The sequence below is a fragment of the Girardinichthys multiradiatus genome, chromosome 8 (assembly GCF_021462225.1).
Source record: "Girardinichthys multiradiatus isolate DD_20200921_A chromosome 8, DD_fGirMul_XY1, whole genome shotgun sequence".
Taxonomy (NCBI): Eukaryota; Metazoa; Chordata; class Actinopteri; order Cyprinodontiformes; family Goodeidae; genus Girardinichthys; species Girardinichthys multiradiatus.
In genome coordinates this window covers 6,175,183-6,195,528 of record NC_061801.1, presented here as the reverse complement: position 1 = coordinate 6,195,528, position 20,346 = coordinate 6,175,183, and the positions used below count along the sequence as shown (strand labels likewise).

Genomic DNA, 20,346 nt, shown 5'->3' with positions numbered 1-20,346 from the left:
AAGTGGCAAAATCCAGTGAGTGACATAACAGTATTTGTCTGGTTACGTAACGAAATTTTTTCTATTGTTCATATTTATTTCTGCCAGCAGGGGGCAGAGTTGTACCATTTAGTAGCACTAAAACCAGAACCTTTTTAAAATTTGACACTAAAATCATTTTCATCATTCTAGTAACGATTTCTTTCTGTAATACAGTATATATTTAGAAAACCTATTCCACAGAAATGCTTTTTAGCAAAATTCAGATTTAATAACATGGGTGATGTCTGATTTGGACCTCATGGATCTTTTCATAATCCGTGTACCTGCAGGCAGACATACCGCAGCTTCTCTTTGTCAGTGAAGCTTTTACATCAGATAAGAAGTTTATCTCAAGGGATATTCTGGTATGGTGATTGGGCCAGAAAACGTACATTCATGAAGTATTCATCATTACAAAACAATAGCAATAAAGGTTTATGCATATGATCCAGTCCTAAATGTCAGTCAATAAAAAGTTCAAAATAATAAGTAAAAAATGAATTAAAATGAATCAATCCACCCTGAAAGCATCGTCTGGCTGTTACATCATTAGAAGATTAAAACTTATATTACTGATGTTGCACAGTTAAACAGAAAGAAAGAAAATTAATTTAAAAAATACATATATACATTTCTGAAACATTTTATACAATTGCAGATCTTTAATTTTTGAGATCACACAAAATCAGTGATCACAGCTTCTTTGTTCCCATCCAAACAAGTCACTTATTGCCATGGGTGTGGGTACAGCCTGAGTGGGAGCCACGTCATCTTCAGCTGTAATCGGTGCAGCTATGAGAACAGCTAACAGCTGATTTCCTTGGTCCTCCAACCGCCTGCTGCTGCTGAGGTTCACTGAGACAGACTGCAGCTGTGTTTCACATGTTGAGGTTAGAGCAGTGACACACCAGCTGCTAATGAATGGTGTGGATTAAGCTGGTTGAATGTGCTAGTTGACTATAGCACAGAGCCAGTTTTATTTTTAAAAGGCACCTGTTACACATCAGAGAGCGATCTGGTATGGGAAATAAAAACTGTACTTTACAGCAGACTGTAGGAATCTTTTACAAGGGCACCGCAGAGCTAGGAAAAGTTTCTTCTGGGTATTTACTATGTCTACAAAATTTTGTGCAGTGCAGATAAAGCAGATTTCTCCTTACAGATCTCTTTCCCCCCATATAATTTTTAAACACGCAACCACAAACCCCTATTACAGATCACTGTGCCGTGTCATATCATACAAATAGATTCACTCAGATCACGGTCTACGTGTGCATTCGGAGGAATTAAAGGGACATGAATTACATCTTACAGTATTCACCAAAACAAATGTCCTTATTATATACTCACTGAACAAATTAAAGCTGGGGAAAAGATAATTGCATTTCATGGTGGTGGATAGTAACCAGGTTTGTAAGTAGAGCGACAATGTGCAAACATAAAAAACTAAAGGAGAGAAAAAAATAGAGTCGGCAAATTGTTTAAAAGCGCATTCAAACAGAATATTTATCAGCTTATTAGAAGTTGAAGACCAATGCCCTAAAAGTCAAAATCTGTGCATCAATCAGATTTTCTTGTTCTTCCTGTTTGGCTTTCACAAAGAGCAAAATGGCTTGCTGTCTTTTGATGTAGTAGGATTGTTCAGCTACACATGCAAGGTTAAGGATAAAACATACAATTAGTAATATCCAGAAAACGTCACCTGTACTGGGCATGACGATCCAATAGTGTTCCCAAAGACACAAGCAGATCCTCAACCCAGACTAAGGTAAATATTGATACTGACTGCAGCCTACTTACCGAAATATGGCATCTGTGAGAGAAAGGCACGAAGAACAATAAATGCTATCAGACACCGCTGCTGTTTTGGATGATCTGTCTGTTAGAGGATGTCTTCCAGGACAATTAAAGCCCCAAAAATCAGCTGATGAACAATCTGTTTGAGTTAAAATAAGGTTTTCATTAAATAATTTTATTTTTTGTTTCTAGCTTCTTCTTTTTTGCATTTCAAAGCAAAGCTTAAAACCTGGTTAAGACCCATCAGTGTGAGTTTAAATACTTGCAGGTTTTTTTCAGTTTTAATATTTTGATCATAAGCATATGTCTAAAAGATTTCCCTTATATCTGACTGAGCTTTCTGTCACGTTTCTCATCCAGACTGTCCAAATGCATTCAGGGCATTAAATACAAGCAGAGTTCTTATGTGCCATCCGCAACATGTTATGACCAAAATAGTTCTCAGGTCAGAAGGGCATCCGGTGTCTCTGCTCTCTTTGCACCTGACTTAGCAGCTCCTACTGCTGTCCTTGCTTTGTATCATATCCCTATATCATACACATTCCCCAATTCTGTATTAGACATCATCTGTGTGCATCATCTAACACAGAATGAAGCGCACAGTGCAGTTGCACTTTCTGTACCTTGGTGGGCTGCAGCATACCAAAAGAGTTGGATTCAGGGAGCTGGTGCAGCTGCAGTTCTGTCCTGGGGAACAATATACAGGAAGTTATTCAGGACATGCTCAAGGGGAGCAATAGTGGAAGGTATACAAAGACAGATGTAAAACAGGTCTGGGACCTTCAGAATTTAGATTCTTTGCACAAGTTCAAGTAATCCCAAAATAAAAGGACAGTACTTCCAAATTCTGTCAGGCTCTCAGTTCTGACATTTTCTAAAAGCTTTAAAGTATTTTGCAAACAGGTGCATAGGATACTGCACACCCTCCGGCAGGTGCTACAGATGCTTCAAATCCAGGTCTTCTAGACTCACAGAGTCAGTTTTTTTTCTATATGCCATAAGTGTATAAAATATGTTATATTTCATATATACCCCTCCTCCACCCCACCCCACCCAGCCAAAATGAAAGATTTCTATATGCTTTGCAAGTGGGAAAACCTGCAAAATCTGCAATGTATCAAATACTTGTTCTCCCCACTGTATGTAAACTTCTAATTTTACAGAAAGTAAAATCTGACAAATTCTTGTTAATATTTTTACAAAATCTAAATAATCAACCGACCTAAAACAGTAAAACTTTATTCTGATTTAATGTGTAATCTAATTAGTTGATTTGTGTATTTTGTGACTGCATGTAGTGAGAAACTCCTTCTGTCAGAATCTGAGAGTAGAAAATGTAACTTTATGGTAACAGAGAGAAGACATGAGACTTAATCCTTTCTATAAATCCTTTCTATAACATGTGATGAGCTCTGTGATTTTAAACGTTACCTCATTTCTGTGCTGAGTCCTGCCAGCATCTGAGAGAAGACCAGGAAATTGCCTTCGCTCTGAGTTATCTGACACACTTTCCATTTGTCCAGCATCATAGTCTGTTCAGCAGAGAGCCAAACAGCACAAGGAAATCAGCTTTGGTAGGTTTGACTGTTAGTTTTTGCGTTTGTCCATGATGCATACCTGCAGGTGTCCAGCGGAGACCTGACCGGCGTGGTTAAAGTCCAGAGAGAAGACCATCGCAAATCGAGACGAGGCATCACTGTGCTGGGAGCTCACACAGCCGAAAGACCTCAGGATGGTGAACATGGCATGCACACGGTCCACTGGTGAGACAAACATTTGCATTAAAAGACTGTGGAATGTGCTGTATATTTGTATTTGATTCTTTTATATCAGTTTTAGAGGCAGGGTGCTCACCGCTGATGTTCTCTCCAGCTGTACCAGCTTGTTTGAGGAGAGCATGTGTGAAAGCCTGGCATGTTGTGGTCTTGCCTGTGCCGCTGCGTCCCAGTGCACACACACTGTGGTCCCTCCTGGTTCCAACCATGGACAAATACACCCGTTTGACAAGTGAAGCCAGAGCAGGAGGGGCGTCCCACACAGACTCCCCTCGCCGTGACTTCGGCGTCTGAAAGAAAAAGAAAGAGGGAGAAAACTGTGTATGAAAATAGACATATGTAGAATTGTTGTTATACAAACAGCTGACATTTTGTTACTAATTTTATCACCATCTGAACAAAACTCCAACATGCTTTGCTGAAAGTAGATCTTCATGTTAATGTGCTCACCTAATGGACAATGTTTAGGAGCTCACCTTGCTGTGGGTCTGAATTGGAGGCCACAAACTGATCAGGTTGGGTCCAGCATGAGTGAGGGGCATGTTGGCTTTAGCTCGACTGGTCAGTGTGTGCAGAACTCCACTTTCATTCACACTCTGCAGTTCGCTCAGATCCTCACACAGGTCCAGCGCTAGTGGGTTACACTGGGAAAGCAGAGGAACACTGTGTTAAAGGGCTACTGAACCCTCTTCTGCACAATGTAGGAGGTTTCAATGGGACTGGGAGTGCTACAAAGCATTTCCATGATGGTAGTGCAAAATTTTATAGTAAGTTTTGGGGTGCTGAAATAAAAAAAAAACTGTCAATTTTAATTTGAGCACTAAGCCAAAATGATGTCTGGCAGTGTTTAGGTTAAATGATGTATCTAAAACTTTTTTGTTCTGCAGATTGCGCATTTAAAAATAATCAAATGGCAAATTTAACCTAATCCTACCTCATAAGGCCTTACAGGAGTTCAGGTTATGGTTTATAATATAGTTATTCATAATACTTTTAATGTTTATCATGGGGCGTATTCTAGTTCAGCCTGTCTTTGCCAGTTTGTACCTGATTTTGCAGGCATGTTGTTCTATTTTGTAAACAAACCATTTTGTAGCATGTTCTTCAAACATTGTATATCAGTTTTTTATGAGTTTTTTTGCAGCTATGGATTTCCAAGAAAATAATAATAAATGCTCAAATGTCCCATTTAGTTTGATTGTAAATCATTTTCTTAAAATGCTGTCTTTCAGTTTAGTTTGGTTACGATCCACATTTGGACCATTTGACTCCTATGAAATCTGACACATTTTGAATCCCGATTAAACCAAAATAATTCTAAGCGACCCCCCTCTGCTGGTAGATATTTATTAAAATATTAAACACGCATTTTATACAGAAAATATTGAGTAGATTATAAAAAATTACTTTAAATCATCTGTTGCAGATCATCATACAAATTGTTCTAACGCATTGTTAAATCATGAATTAACTGTGGCTAATTACGTATTTTTAGTTCCATTTTACCTGTCACACCCAGACCCAAGCTGTAAAATCAAAAAAATCACTTAAATAGAACCTGTCTGACAGCATTAAGTAGGCTAAACAATTTTCAAAAGCAACACATCATGCCAAGATTGTATCTAATGTTTTTGGACTCCAGTTAACCACAGTTAGAACCATTATCCACAATTAGGGAAAACATGGAATAATGGCAAATCTTCCCAGTAGTCGGCCTATCAAAATTACTCCAAGAACACATTGACTCATCCAGGAGGTCACAAAACAACCCAGAACAACATCTAAAATTCTACAGGCTTCACTTCTCTCAGTTAATGTTCATGATTCAATAATAAGAGACTGGGCATAAATGTCTTCAATGGGGAGTTCCAGCTCCGAAACCACTGCTGACCAAAAACAACACAAAGACCCATCTCACATTTGCCAAAAAACATCTTGATAATCCTGAAGACTTTAGGAAAGTGGACTGATGTGGACTGATGTAGCAACAGTGAAACTTTTTGGAAGGTGTGTGTCCTGTTATATGCAGCTTAAAACTAATTGCTAAAAACTAGATGCATTTCAGAAAAAGAATACTGATGTCAAACATAATGGTGGTAGTGTGACGGTCTGAGGCTGCTTTGCTGCTTCCGGACCTGGACAACTTGCTGTAATCGATAACATCATGAATTCTGCTCTCTACCACACAATCCTGAAGGAGATTGTCTAACCATCAGTTGGTGGTCTTAAGCTCAGACACATTGGAAGTATGCAGCAATACACTGAATATAAGGTCACTTCCTTTGAATAGCTAAAAATGAATGTTTTGTTGTAGCCTAGTCAAAGTCTGGACTTAAATCAGATTGAGATGTTGTGGTATGACCTCAAACAGACTGGTCATTCCATGAAAACCCAACATTGTATTAAAACAATGTGGGCCACAATTCCTCCACGTTTAAATCAAATTCAAAAGGGGGAAATTAAATGCTGTTATAGCTCATATAGGTCTCTTCAAGAGTCGTTGTAGATGCTGATGGCTGTGGCCAGGAAGGATCTCCTGTAGCGGTCTGTCTTACAGCAGGTCTGAGGAAGCCAAACAGCAAAAAAAAAAAAAAAACTCCGTTGCCATGGTTATGCATCATAACAAATGTCCAAAAGTAAAAAAGTTCTGCAAAAATCCTTCCAGCTGCACAGCATCCGATACCAGAGAGGACAATCATCCAAAAAAAATAAATATGGATCCACCACAAGAGGAATTTGAGAATTAAGCAGAATTAAATGTAACAGAGCCACTCCATCCTGCTGACACTTTGAGCGGCCCAATTCTAGAATTAAGGGTTTCAAGAATGGTACAGCCAAGTATTAGGGTTAGGCTACAGATGGCCAGGTACAATACAAAAACTGCTTTTTGTATTTACCTCTTTTTGGTTAGTACTTATACCTGACCAAGACTGGCTACTGTGAACATTTGTGTAAAAGCTCCTAATGGACCTTCAGAACATTTGATAAGCAATTGACCAAAACCCCTTCAAAAGAAGTTCTGGCTGCTTTAAAGCAAATTATTGGGAGATATGGAGAACACATCACTGTATTGGCATTCCATACACTATATGTTGATGTTGTTAACTTGCCTGCCATAAAGTACAAAGTGGACATTTGAAAATGTAGGCTTTCAAAATAAAAAAAGGTCACCTTCTCAACTTCAAACTCTGTGACATCATGGAGCGACCTGTCTGTCTCAAGGCGGACTCTCACCCGACCATCTGGAAGTTCAGGTGTGCCTTCATCTGGCTTCAGCTGAGTGGCTAAAAAGAAAAGAAGTGAGGCTCTGTCACCAACAGAAAATAAAATAAATAAAAAAACAATCCTACATAAACAAACAAGCAGGTGGCTTTATTCGTCTGTAGGTGAGCCTCCATCAGAATGTTCTGCACAGTAAGAATTGGGCTCACAGGTCAGGCCAACCCGGCTCTAACTGGCTCAGTGCGTAGATGGGCACCCTGACACGAGAGCAGGGCTGGATAAAAAGAGCAGCTGTAACTAATCTAGAACATGGTATCCAGCCAATGCAAAACGCTGGATCACTGCAGATTGTGTGTGGATTAACAGATGATTTTAGTAATCCCAAATCACATTACCGGTGATATAGAGTCTGTTTAGACAAGGTGGCTAACATCATTCAGCTGTATGATTAGTCCACTAAAGCAACAACAAGTTTTTACTAAACTTTGATGTTGTTAACGTACAATAAACAAATCCTGTCAAATAATTGTTGTTGACATCAAAATAATAAATGGGATGTTTTTAAGATTGGTTCTAACCATTTGTTTCCCCAAATTACCAGATAAATTATAATTAATGGATTTTTATTTATTAAGCCGATGAACCTTCTTTTTTTTATCTAAACAAAATATGATGACATACTGAGCCTTGTGACAAAACTGCTACTGCTCAGTCATAAATCATTCACATAAAGTGACCAAAGTACTTGTCGCATTTGCAGATGTTGCAAATGTGCAGGAAAACATCCCCCTCAAGTTCAAATAATTTCAAGCGTTCTTTGCTCATAAGTATTGTTCTAGTGTAAGAAAACAATCAGACCATGGCATTATTAGGTAATCGTGTTAACAGCAGAAATAGTTATTATTTTAGTCAAATTCCAAATGTACCAAAACAATTATTTAATAAACAGAAAAATCTCAATAGAACAGCTGTGAGTGAAAATGTGGTAAATGTGTTAAAGTAATTGTAACACTGATACTGCTTTAATCAAGTTTAGCTAGCACTTCACATAAGACAGCTACATTTTCAAACCTGTGCTAACTTTGGACAATAGAACAATTATTTATATAATAAAGACTAAATCTGGTGGATCAAATGTACAGCTCAGTCTGAGAAAAAAAAAAACTGTCTCTACCAATTTGACCGGCAGTGTTCTTGTTTCACCGAGCCTCTGTTTGCCGAGCCTCTGTTTGCTAAAATACAATTTATCAAAATTTATCCACTCCTTGTTTCTCTAATTATCCACAAGAAAACAATTCTTCTTAACTGGCAATCAAAGAAATCACTACACATAACATCTGGATAAACCTTTTCACTGAATAAATACATCTGGAAAGCATAACATTCATACAAAAACAATATAGCTGTATTTGTCATTATTTGGAACCCATTTTTAGCATTTTCTAACCCCCTGGACAAGTGACGCAAATTAGCTTCATGAGTGTTCCAGTTTGAATGAAGCCAAGGTGGTGTATACATTGATATATATTAATATATTTTATTGGGGTATAAATGCCACAAATGTTGGTTTATACATATGCCTCTCATACTAAGGATACTATTTGAAGTGTTTTGCCACTATCTAGTGGTTGGTGTATGAACTATTCATCTGGTTCATATAAGCGGATGTGTGTACTGGGCAGACTGCATTAAGTTTCGCAGGTAAATGCAGTAAATTGTCTGATTCTAAACTAGGCTGTGCAACAACAAAAATATATAGGTTTAATAGTCTCTTCTACAGCTGATATATCAGAATAGACAGAATTTGACCAAAATTCAAAACGTTATTTCAAAATTTTGGGTTTGAAGATTTTTAGCAACACTAGGCCATTGAGGAATGAGTAATATTAGCATTAATTACTAATATGTATAATTTGGGTACAATTGTAGAAATGGTAAATTCTGTGCATTTATTTCTATTATGCAACATTAAATCAATTTATTATATTAGATTATGACAAAATAATGAATCTTTATTTTGAATTAATAACTAATTACATACTCTAACACTAGGTTTTTATCATGAAACAAGGGATAAAGGCTATTGTGATTGTACACTAAAATGATTTTTCAGTAGTTAGCTGTATTTGTAACACTGCATGATGAAAAAGCAATAGTCATTCAAAAACTTGTCGAAGTTTAATGTGTATCACTGATTTCTTATAGTGAAAAAGGGGATAGAAGGTCATGGGACTGTGGGACTATGGGTATTTAGCCTTTTCTGAAACACTGTAATGATAAAAAAGCAATGGATGTTACATACATTGTAGATACATTTCTAACACTGTTTCTTTATTGGAAAGATTAGGATAGCAGCCCCTGGGACTATGATGTAAGGTAATTCTCCACCAATTAGCTGCTTTTCAAACACTGCAATGATGAAAAAGCAGTACTTGTTCAAAAACATATATTTTGACTCAATTTCATAGACTTGTTTGACCTATAGCAGCATTGATAAAATAATCAAAATATTAAGAATGTAAAATTGTTTTTATTCTTTAAGCACCATGGGTGGACTTCCCATCAGATTTGTGCAAATTGTTCAATGCTCAGAGAAAATGCAAAACCAAACTAAACGCTCCATCTCAGAATCTACAGACCACATCCCCTGAACAAAGATTTATTGGATAGACAGAATAGACAAAGCAGCCTTCCATCTAACATCGTGGCTGAAAAAGACCTCTATACACGGACATCTACTCGGGTCTAAATGTGTTTGAAAGGTGGCTAAGGTTGACTTTCAATGTCTCTGTTTACGCACAGTCAGTTGGCTTGTTAAATGTGAAAGTTTCTGACCATACAATTAGAACAAAACTGAACAAGTATGGCTTATTTGGAAGAAAAGAAGAAAGATTCATTTCTCTAAAAAGAGAGCCGGAGTTTGGCCATGGTTAGGTAATGGAAACAATGAAACAATGTTTTATGAAGAAGAGTTAGCCAAAACTCCTTCCAGAAATGTTTTAAAGATCGATAAAGTTAGACAGAAAAAGATTACTGAGAGTTATTGTTGCCAAATGTGGTTCCACAGTTTCTTGGATTGTGGGGGTTACTTTCTGTTTAAAGGGTATAGTTTTCACACACAGTTTTTCCATTTTAGCTTTACTAAAACATTACACATAAACAGTTGTGTGTTGTACACCTGAGGTTACACTGAAAATACTTTTTAACCTGTTAAAAACCAGACCATTTTCTGTATGTCCTGCTACATAAGAGTTTTCTTTTTACCATTCTTATGCATACATCAAAAAATACTGTTTAATCATGACTGTCTCACATGTGTAAGTTGTTGTCTTCGCAACTCACCGTGGGTGAAACCATCCTTGTGAACATACCACACTGGTCCAACCTCATACCACATGTCCCTCACCTGACAGGAAAAATAGCAAATCAAGAAAAAAAGTCATAAAATATGTAACACAACCATTCATATTATTTATGTATTTCTTCTTTGGATATTTGTAGGAGTCCATTTAAACACCTTGAACCTTCAATATGCAAAAGATAAATTTCTTGTACGGTTATGCTTTGACATAATGTATTGTTCAATTAGAGTTCTAATGGTTTCATTAATTTGAAATATCATCAAATTCCCCAAAGAGACTTCCTTTTTAAGTTTCTAAGTTATATTTGTTAAAAATGTGGAATAAAATCAAAATAAGGTTGGAAAAAATGTAAACATTGTAGAGATACAGATTTTTAACAGTTCTTGATTACTTGTTGTTCTTCGCCATGTTTTCTATAAAGCATCTGGGCAGTAATATTTTTGTTATAGATGTTGAATGATAATCAACAAAAAGAAAGATAAGCAATAAGTGGATTGCAGAAAGATGCACATAAAAATTCAAATACACCCCGGACTGTCAAACTTTAGAAGTTCATCATTTAACAGTTTGGCAAGAAAAGATGCACATTTTGTAATTTAAAACGACATAATTGCCGAAGAACTAGTTTACTAGATTACCCATGTTCCCTTGCAGGTTCTCTAGGTCCAGCTTAACTGTAGTTTAGATTCAGAAATCATTTGTTCTTTTCACATATAATATCAAGTTAGAACCAGTTATGTGGAAAACCTTCCTGTGTTCTCCTGAGGGGATCATTAGTGATGTAATACTGGCCTTTCTCCTTGCTTTAAACTTGTACTCACTATAACCTCATGCCTTTACCTTGAAAACTCAGCTGATGCCTTAAGGGATTCTAACACTTAACTTGTCTCACTGAACAACATACATCTAAGCATAGCTGAAACACCAGAGTGAACATTTCTGTTCATTTATGTAAGTTGAGGTTTTGGCAGCTAAACAGTGGTAGCACTGTTGCCTTGCAGCAAGGTCTTGGGTTCGAATCCAGGCCTGTGGTCTTTCTGTATGGAGTTTACATATTCTCCTGGTGCATGTGTATGTTCCCTCTGGGCACTCCAGCTTCCTCCTACTCTCCAAAACATGTCAACAGAATATTTCCTGTATCTCTCTGTGATGGACAGGTAACCTATCCAGGATGTACCCTGCCACTAGACTGCTAGAGATAGGCATCCACCCCCCCCTCCTCCCTTGCAACCCTGAAATAACAAGCTGGTATAGAAAATCATATTGCAGCAGATGAATCTGTCATATTCTTTCTGTAGTGAACTTTCAGGATGAGTTGCCCAGCTTACGCAACACAGCTTATTTCACTTTCGTGGAAACCTTCATGTGCCCTTGTACACTATATAAGTCAATTTTCTGCATAAACAATATTACTCTTCTGAGCCCTCACCATACCCTTAGCAGGACATCCTCATGATGATCCTACCCAGCAGGCGCACATCCTCGCCCAGGCATGATAGGACTCTCTCAGATGCAGTTATGTGCAAGAGGATTATAGCACGCTAGTATAGCTAGTATAGTATATAAAGTTACCATCAAAGGTACCACTTCAACATAATTTTTGCATAATCTTGTGAGCATCTTTGGAATTTCCCTGTGGACGTTTTCTGAATTCCACAATCAGTTCCAGTGTTGAAGTAGTAGAGGAGGAAACACCATCAGTGTTTTTTCTGTTTGTTTTTTTTTTTCAGATAATCAGCAGCATGATGGGCTGTAGCGGAATATGTTGTAGTGTCTGTTAACACATTAGATGTCGAGGACTCGGATTGGGCTTGGAGCATATCTCAAAGCCAGAGCCTCACGCTCTTGCGCAATCCTTTTTAACCTACAGTATATTATAAACTGTGTGCTTGTTCCTCCTCATTATTCTTCTTTATCATTAAATACAATGCTTTTGTTTGACAGCCTAACAGGTATTTGTTGCATTTAAATTGCAGCCTGAAAAACTCAATGACGTAGTCATGAGCGTAGTAGTAATAGTGTCTTAATTTGGTGTGATCTGGAACATAAGTAAAAACACCAGAAATACATAAGATAAAATGTCCGTTTTAAAATGATGTAACAGACTTACATACCTCTTTCCTATCCTGCTCTTTTACAGTTGTGTCAGCTTGTCTTCCCTCAGGTACTTGTCTCTCTTCAATCCCGTTCTCATTTCTTTCCACCTTCTCAACATCCTCTATCCTCTTCGTGTTCCATTCGGGATGCAGTGACTTCTTGCTGATGATTTCTTGCTTCTTTTCCTGTTGCTGGTTTTGCTTTGGGGGCTCTGGCGTTAAAGTTTGTCTGCTTTCCAGTTTATTGTCAGACTCCGGAGTCATTATGTGGCGCTGAGATGAGGGCCTGCCATCCGATTGGACAGAGTTGGACCGTTTCTGTTTGTTGTTGTTGACCTGTTCAGCCCGCAGAGCCATCTCTGCCTCGAGGATCGGTGGAGTTTGATCTGGGACAAGGAACTGTTGCACAAGGTTGTCGCTCAGTTTGTTCGGCTGAATTGAGGAAGAAATTAAGAGTTGATGAACACTTGTGTACACGAACGGCTCTCTACGTGGCGTATGCTAGGCAGATAGAGCTTCCTGGTCAGACCACTTGTCAAAAACAAAACTTCAAAAATTTATTGAAATGAGCTCTTGTTATCCATTTTTTTTCCTTTTCGTCCTGTAGTTCTCCGTTTTTCTTTACCCATAAAAACACAAGTTATAGTAAACAGCATAGTTGTTTTTTTATTCGTTTTCTTAACAGACAATATCGAGGTGTTTCATGTTTTGCACCATTTAGCTCAGATTTTCTCATTTGCAAAGAACGAACCCAGATAAACCTGGGTACGAGACAGCACAGGTTCAGGAAGTAGCACATAAAGAAGGTAAAAGGAATTCAACACACAATGATATGAGATTTGAAATAATATTTTTTTGCATTTATTATGTCATCAAATTAGCTGTCTTTTAGTGTTTTGGGAGTGCATTAACCAACTAAAGCTTGTACAAGTAGTCATTGACTTACTGTTCTCTCCTCTTTGACCTCTTTGACCTCTGGCTCTTTATGTTTGGTCTCCTTCTCTGAATCTCTGACGAGCTGTTTTATGATGCCTCCTGGTAGAACTGACAGTGGTGGTGGTGGGATAGTTGTGGCCACCGGTTTGTTCTCCTCCTTTATCTGTAGTTTTAGGATTTAATAGAATCAGACAGAAATGGACAAAAACAGGAAGTCATTGTGTAATGTATACTGACAGCACAAATCAGCATGCTTGGCTGAAAGTTTTATCAAATTAAATGCATTTGTGTCACATTTGACAAAAAGCAATTAAACAGACAAAAATAAAATTTACAGTACCTTGCAAAAACATTTATACGACTTAAACCTGTTCATATTTTGTCATGTTACAATCACATACTAATTAGTGAATCAAGTCCACGTGTGTAATTTAATATTTGTATAAATCCAGCTGTTCTGTTTCTGGCCGCAGAGGTTTGTTATATAACATTAGAGAACAAGCAGCAACATGAAGTAAAAGTCACTGGATAGATGTGGTCAAAGATGAATACTGTGTTGAATTTAACATTTATTAAAAATAAAATAAAACGTCTCTATCTGCATCCAACACTAGTGCAGTTGGGCCAAATATGTATAATTCTTGAATTGCAGTTAGAGTAAAAAAAATATATATCAGTCTGGGTGCTGCAATTGGTGCCTGAGTCAGACTTTGGACACCCCTGGTTCAGATCAAAGCATGTCATGTGTTAAAATGGCCCAGTCAAAGTTCAGGCCTATATCCAACTGAGAATCTCTAGCAATACTTGAAAATTATTGTTTATGGATACTGTTAGGTATTATTTAGTCAACTCAGAAGCAAGAACAATACAGTCAATTTACTGGCAAGGGTAGCTCTGCAGTACAGACTACAAAGTGTTGGCACCCTCTCTCTTTATTTATACATGCTGGTTCACACACAGTTCAACAAACATTCAGGGTGTGTGTGTGTGGGGGGGGGTCAGAAAGGTTAGGGTTCATGTGTCTGGATTTTAAACAGAGAGAGGGAATGAGGACTCGGTACCAGTCCCTAGATGTTGCTGATAAAAGCATAACTCATTCCTCTCCCCATCTCCCTTTCTGTGACATGTAAGGAGGGAAAAGCACTTAGAGCAGACATGAGTGATAAACAATACAAAAGTTTTCAAACCCTAACAGATACTTTTACATAAAAAACTATTAAAAACCATGTACAATTCTACTTCCACTTCATTTTATGCAATATTAGGTGTTGGTCTATCAGATAAAATGCAAATAAAATACACTGACATTTGTGTTGGTAATGCACCAAAATATGAGAAAGTTTAAGATTTATGAATACTTTTGCAAGGCTCCTTAGTAACTGGTAAGAATATCTTTGGTAAGAATATCTCTATAAATCTATATATATATATTGTATGACTAGTATTTGTAAAAAAAAAACGGGTCTTCATTTAGATTTCAAACAAACATTTAAAGACACAAATCTTTCTCAGTTTTAGACTAAATGTGTACCAAATTTAGTCCAGATCTCTATGGGGCATTAAGACATTGCTTAGGCATACATTTAACAATAAAATGCTCAGTATGATGTTTTATCCTTTTTGTTAATTTGTGTTATTTCTGAAAAAGAATATTGAGACCTTGTTGACTTGTTGATTTGCAACCCCAACTTAGAGAACCACTGCTCTAAGCTGTCTTAATCTGCTATCAGGAGTCTGAATATGTCTACCACTTTGCAGATAAAGCGTTTGGCTTTAACTGGAATCTAAGTGCTCCAACAGTCTGGTGAAAGGTATTTCAAGCACTTTCATGTAGATCCTGCTCTAAATTAGTCTTTAGAAAAATCGTCCAAAGGAAACTGGTCCTGGAATGAATTCTGATTAACAACGTTAAATGGAATGTTATTAGACAAAAAACAAAAGTAAAAAATAGGCATTATCCATTATTGAGATAGTTGTAAAAGATTACACACAACGGTTTGTAATAGCATCTAAATGAAACATGATTACCTAAAATCATCCTGTCACTTTCTCTAAATACTTCAAATAAATACTTCAAATAAACTCAAATGTTTAATCAGAAGCAAGTTCTTATCTTTTCTTATAATTTATGCTGCTAGGTCCACTAGGTCAAGGATACTAAAGCTTTTTTGGGGGGGGAAATAAATATAAAGGTAACAATGCTGACAAAGATGTACATTATCTGAAAAATTATTTTGTGTTCCACCTTTTTACACTAGTGTGTTTAAAATGTTAAATGATGTCATAATGCGCACTTTGTACAGTGCTCAAGTACATTTAGTCCACCTGTCCCACATATTTCTTCAGGATTTTATGTGACAATTTTAGGCTGAAAAGAAAAGGATATTTTATTTATTTAAACAGTGAGTTCAATAGCGAAGCAAAAATGCTGGGCTTTGTCCCGCCCATCGGACGCTCAGCGTCTCTGGGGGTCTATGGGGCAGTGGGCTGGCCTCGGCTGGCCCGGACGCTCAGCTTCTGCATGATGATTGGATGATCTGTCTGAGGCTGAATCCCTTTTTGATTGACAGCAAAATGAGCGAATCAGTGATCTTGCTCATTTTGCTGTGAATCAAAAAGGGATTCACAGCAAAATGAGCGAATCAGTGATCTTGAAATTGAGCGACCAGCATCCGCCACTGATTATATATATATATATATATATATATATATATATATATATATTTCCGACATGTTACAAAAAGCAATCTGACAAGTGTGGCAAGCATTGTATTTAGCCCCCTTTACACTGACAACCCCAAACAAAAAGAATATTTCTTGAGAAGTCACTTAGTTGGTTAACGGAGTCCACCTGTGTAAAGCAGGGTCATGTTATAGAAAAAGAACCTAAGCATTGAACGTCTCACAGAGCTCCATTCAACCCATTGTCTGAACATGTAAAGAAAATGACAAAGCTGCAAACCTACCAAGACATGGCCATCTACCTAAACAGGAATGCTGGGCAAGGGGAGCATTATTCACGGAAGCAGCCAAGAAGCCCATGGTTACTCTGGAAGAGCTGCAGAGATCCATGGGTCAGGTGGGAAAAGCTATTCAATTAACAATTGTTATTTGCCCACTCGAGAAATACGGCCTTCAGAGAAGAGCAGCAAAAAGACAGCAGTTGTGAAAAAAGTCATGAGAAGTCTTGTTTGCAGTTTGCCACAAGCCATGTAGGGTACACATCAAGAAAGTGGGTGCTGGAAGATTTTAACCAATATGTAAAATGCTGTGCTTGGAAGAGACAAGATCCCAGAACGCACCTTTCCCATGGTAAAACATACTGGTGGTGGCAGCATCAGTCTCTACATGTACAACGCTGGTAGAGACTCACCCCAAAAAGACTAGCAATGTAGGTATTAATTCAGGGGGGCTAATATAGATGCACGCCACACTTTTCAGATTTTCATTTAGAAAAATATTCATGATCCTTCTGCTTAACAATTATACTCTACTTTGTGTTGGACTGCATTATGGAATCTTAATAAAATACACAGACGTTTGTGGTTGTGATGTAACAAGATATAAAAAATCAACCACGCAGCTTAAAACACATTGTGCATGCCAGAGGTCAAGAGTTTTCATGCCGTACCTTCAAAGATTTTTTTAAGGAAGATTATGAATAACCAGCAGAATTAATTGTTAAATTCATGGAAATCATGTTTCTGAGTAAATAAGCCTATACTGCAAAGGAATGAGGGCAAACTCAAATGTTTGGCTGGAATGTTATGTGTAGCTCCACTTCAAACCAGCTCACACCCTTTTTTTTAGAACAATTTCACTGATTAGGTTTAACTTAACAGTGGGTTTATGACCGGTTTTATGTTCTTTGTCGGTCAGATTTTCCTGACAGCTTCATAAGCTTCTAAGTAATTGTTCAGAACTCTGACTGACTCATGCATCAGATCTTGACCAAGGAAAATTAAGTTTGTGCTCTAAATTACCTCACTTATTTCTTCATAGGTGTTTTTTCATGGATGGAACCAGTTTAGGTCACACTTATTGTCCCAAATATGTTGCAGCTTTAAAAAGCTATAAATGGAGGAGTGAACATGCAGGATGACTAGAACACTAAAACTGCCCAGTGACATGCCACAGTGACTCAGGATCAGAACAGAGGCTCCTACTGACTGTGTGATCAAAGCTTCATCCCACTACACACACACACGCAAAGGCAGAGATTAGATTTTAAAGCTAGAATTAACACAGCATGCAGTCGCTCTGCACCTCCCTTCTGCTCCCACAGCTTTAAGCGTGAAGACAATGCCATGGTTGCTCCAAGGAAGAGGGAAGTGTTTGGGGATGTGTGATGGTGGTCGTGGGGAGGAGGGATCACAGTGATGTCAGCCAGTGGTGGTGTGTGTGTGAGACAACCTAATATGGGAGAGAAGAAATTAGAAAGATGGAATTTATGGAGCTTTTATGCCTCTTGGGCTATATCAGTCAGAGAGGAGCCGAGGTAAAAAACAAATGCACCCATCACTGAGATTAAGTTTGCTGTTGCTGAGATGTTTCACAGTCTCTTTTTGTCTGCGGAGAAGTCCCGTTTTTAAGAAAGCATTTTCCAACCTTGTTTCTAAGAAGCTTTAAGAAGGATCCATTTTCAGGTTAATGGAGGAACCCATCAAAACATTATTCAAAATGTCTTGCTATTTTAAACAATTAGTAATGCCAAGAACTCCAGGAAAGTTCCCAGGGTCTGCAGAAGAGAACAAAGCCCACAGCATGATATATCCTCCACCATACTTATAAGTGGGCATGAGCTGCTATTTCAATTATTCATCTTTTGTTTCACACCAAACCCACTTGGACAGTTTGTTGCTTAAAATCTCAATTTAAGCTTCAGTACACAGTTCCAGTTAAATTCCCAGTAGAGCTTTGCCAACTCCACATGCCTGTGATGGTAGAGCAGAAAGGCCAATTAATTGTTAATTTGGACTGATGGAGGCTCTGGGCTCTTTCAGTCTGCTTGTTTAGATGGATCAACTGCTCGGAGGACTTTTTCAGTCTTTAACAGACTCACAATGAGACAGAAATATTATTAAACTTAAACTGAACTTCAAAAAATCTGTTTAAATCAAGGGCTTTTGAACAGCAGCATTGTGAAACAAATGGCAGCAAATAAGCTATTTCTGTCCAAAACTTCCAGCGGAGACCTATGTTCTGCAGGCAGTAAAGGTTCTGCTTATTTGAAACATCTGTAAATTATTTGTCTAGAAAAGAAAAGCCGAGAACCGCCACTAGCCTTGTGTGCAGTCATTCTGAGACAGTGTGGGGCTGCTTCTCATCCAAATTAGTGATCTTAATCTCATAGAAAACCTGTGGTCAGTTCAAGTGGAGAAACAGAACCGAACAAACTAAGCACCAAGAAAGAAAAGAATGGATCATCACCATTCAGGATTTGGTCCAGAGGTTTAAAACCAGCATGTCAGAGAGAATTAAAGAAGTTAAGAAGAAGAGCTCAGCTGTAGAAATTGGATTTTAACATGAATTTAAGATATTACTAAAATAAAAGGCTTTTGAGGCGGACAAAGTGCTATCAGTTGTTCTGTAGCAAACCATAGAGATGTGAGCAAAAAATAAAATAAGTGTGTCAGCCACAAAAAAAGGACTTTTGTTTTGTTGCAGAAAGCTATGACTGGTACCTTGAAAGCCTCCAATAGCTAGTGCAGTTTTTACACTACTCAGAAAATCCCATTTGAATATATATATATTTTAAATTAATTATTGAAGCACAAACCAAAACAGCAATCATAAAGGATGCAAGGATAAAAACAGCCTATAGATATAAATGGTCACTATGCCCAGTTTCTAAATCAAAGTTGCCTACAGAGCTGTTGGCTCATTTTAAACCAGTGAATCTATGAAACTAGCTTGTGCAGCTTAGCGGTAAATGTCACAATTTTCAACCAAACCATCTACAGGCTTTCATTCTTATTTATTCTTCACTTTCTCATATCCACATTTAGCTGTTTCAGCTTTCTTATTTAACCTTGGGAAGTCTGCTAAAACAACAGGGACGCACTGGCTGAACCTATAAGTATGTTCTGAAGTGGCTCTTGTAGGAAAATTCCTGCTGGGGATCTTCCAGACCCATATTTTAATATAACTCTGTAATGACCCTCTCTCCACCAGAATAAAAGATTTGTTTACCTCTAATTTAGTGAACGCAAAACAGGTACAGGATTGCAGGGCTGGAAACCTTCCAAAACGGCAAAGAAAGTTCTCAGAGATCCAGAAAGCTAATGGCGGATCCTGTGAGGGCCAAATGAAAAGTCCTGCTGTCACACAGACACCACCACAGACTTACACTGGGTATGACTGAATGAGGGGGGCATGTAGCAATAGAACCAGAAATAGAGCAACACACACACACACACACACGAAAAGAAGAAGCACACAACGGCCGGCACACTCTATAAATATCTGCAGGCGCGGAGTGGAGGAAAGGGATACAACCCTGTTTGGACAGCTGGGTGATATGGATCCACAGGAAAACACGACTTAGGGAGACAAATGGTTGATTATCTGCATCAGTTATTCAGACACTTTTAACCATATTTAAGGAAAGATCCCAAGAAAATATGATCAAACAACCACATCACTAACACCAGTGCCCCATGAAAACGTATGCTAAAATTGTTCTGATGTTATGGAAGCTGACAGATCAACTCTAGAGAACTGCTTGCACAGAAAAGACCCCATGCCCAGAGCACACAAAGGTAATAATGGACACCCAGTGGATCTCTGACAGGACACCACTGCACATGTGCAGATCGACAGCACATCAGCTGTCTGCTGTGACTGACTGGTACAGCTGAAGGAGGGAGGGGTGAGGAGAGGGAGGAGCCTGCTGATTTCTGGGAGGAGGAGACAAAGCCAGCATTAAAAATACACTGATCACTGGTGTTATTTAAACCTATACCAATCTAACCAGTTCAGTCAGTATATGTCTTTTGAAATATTTCACAATTTTTCTGTTTAGATAGATAGATAGATAGAGAGAGAGAGAGAGAGAGAGAGAGAGAGAGAGAGAGAGAGAGAGAGAGAGAGAGAGAGAGAGAGAGAGAGAGAGAGAGAGAGAGAGAGAGAGAGAGA

At 38.0% G+C, this 20,346-nt stretch overlaps 1 protein-coding gene across 2 annotated transcripts in view; it reads right to left on the bottom strand.

Moving 5' to 3' along the window:
- The window catches only part of LOC124873001 (unconventional myosin-XVIIIb-like), an 82,810-nt gene extending 63,266 nt beyond the window's left edge, over positions 1–19,544 (bottom strand). For both annotated transcript variants that reach the window (XM_047373458.1, XM_047373460.1), the window contains exons 1-11: positions 19,402–19,544; positions 17,480–17,622; positions 13,220–13,372; positions 12,292–12,705; positions 10,158–10,221; positions 6,765–6,877; positions 4,070–4,237; positions 3,673–3,883; positions 3,436–3,578; positions 3,250–3,350; positions 2,442–2,505 (exon numbers count right to left, since the gene is read on the bottom strand). In XM_047373458.1, coding sequence (XP_047229414.1) covers positions 2,442–2,505; positions 3,250–3,350; positions 3,436–3,578; positions 3,673–3,883; positions 4,070–4,237; positions 6,765–6,877; positions 10,158–10,221; positions 12,292–12,705; positions 13,220–13,372; positions 17,480–17,518 — 1,470 coding nt within the window. In that variant the 5' untranslated portion in view covers positions 17,519–17,622; positions 19,402–19,544. The remainder of the gene's footprint in view (positions 1–2,441; positions 2,506–3,249; positions 3,351–3,435; positions 3,579–3,672; positions 3,884–4,069; positions 4,238–6,764; positions 6,878–10,157; positions 10,222–12,291; positions 12,706–13,219; positions 13,373–17,479; positions 17,623–19,401) is intronic.
- Between the last annotated feature and the right edge of the window lie 802 nt (positions 19,545–20,346).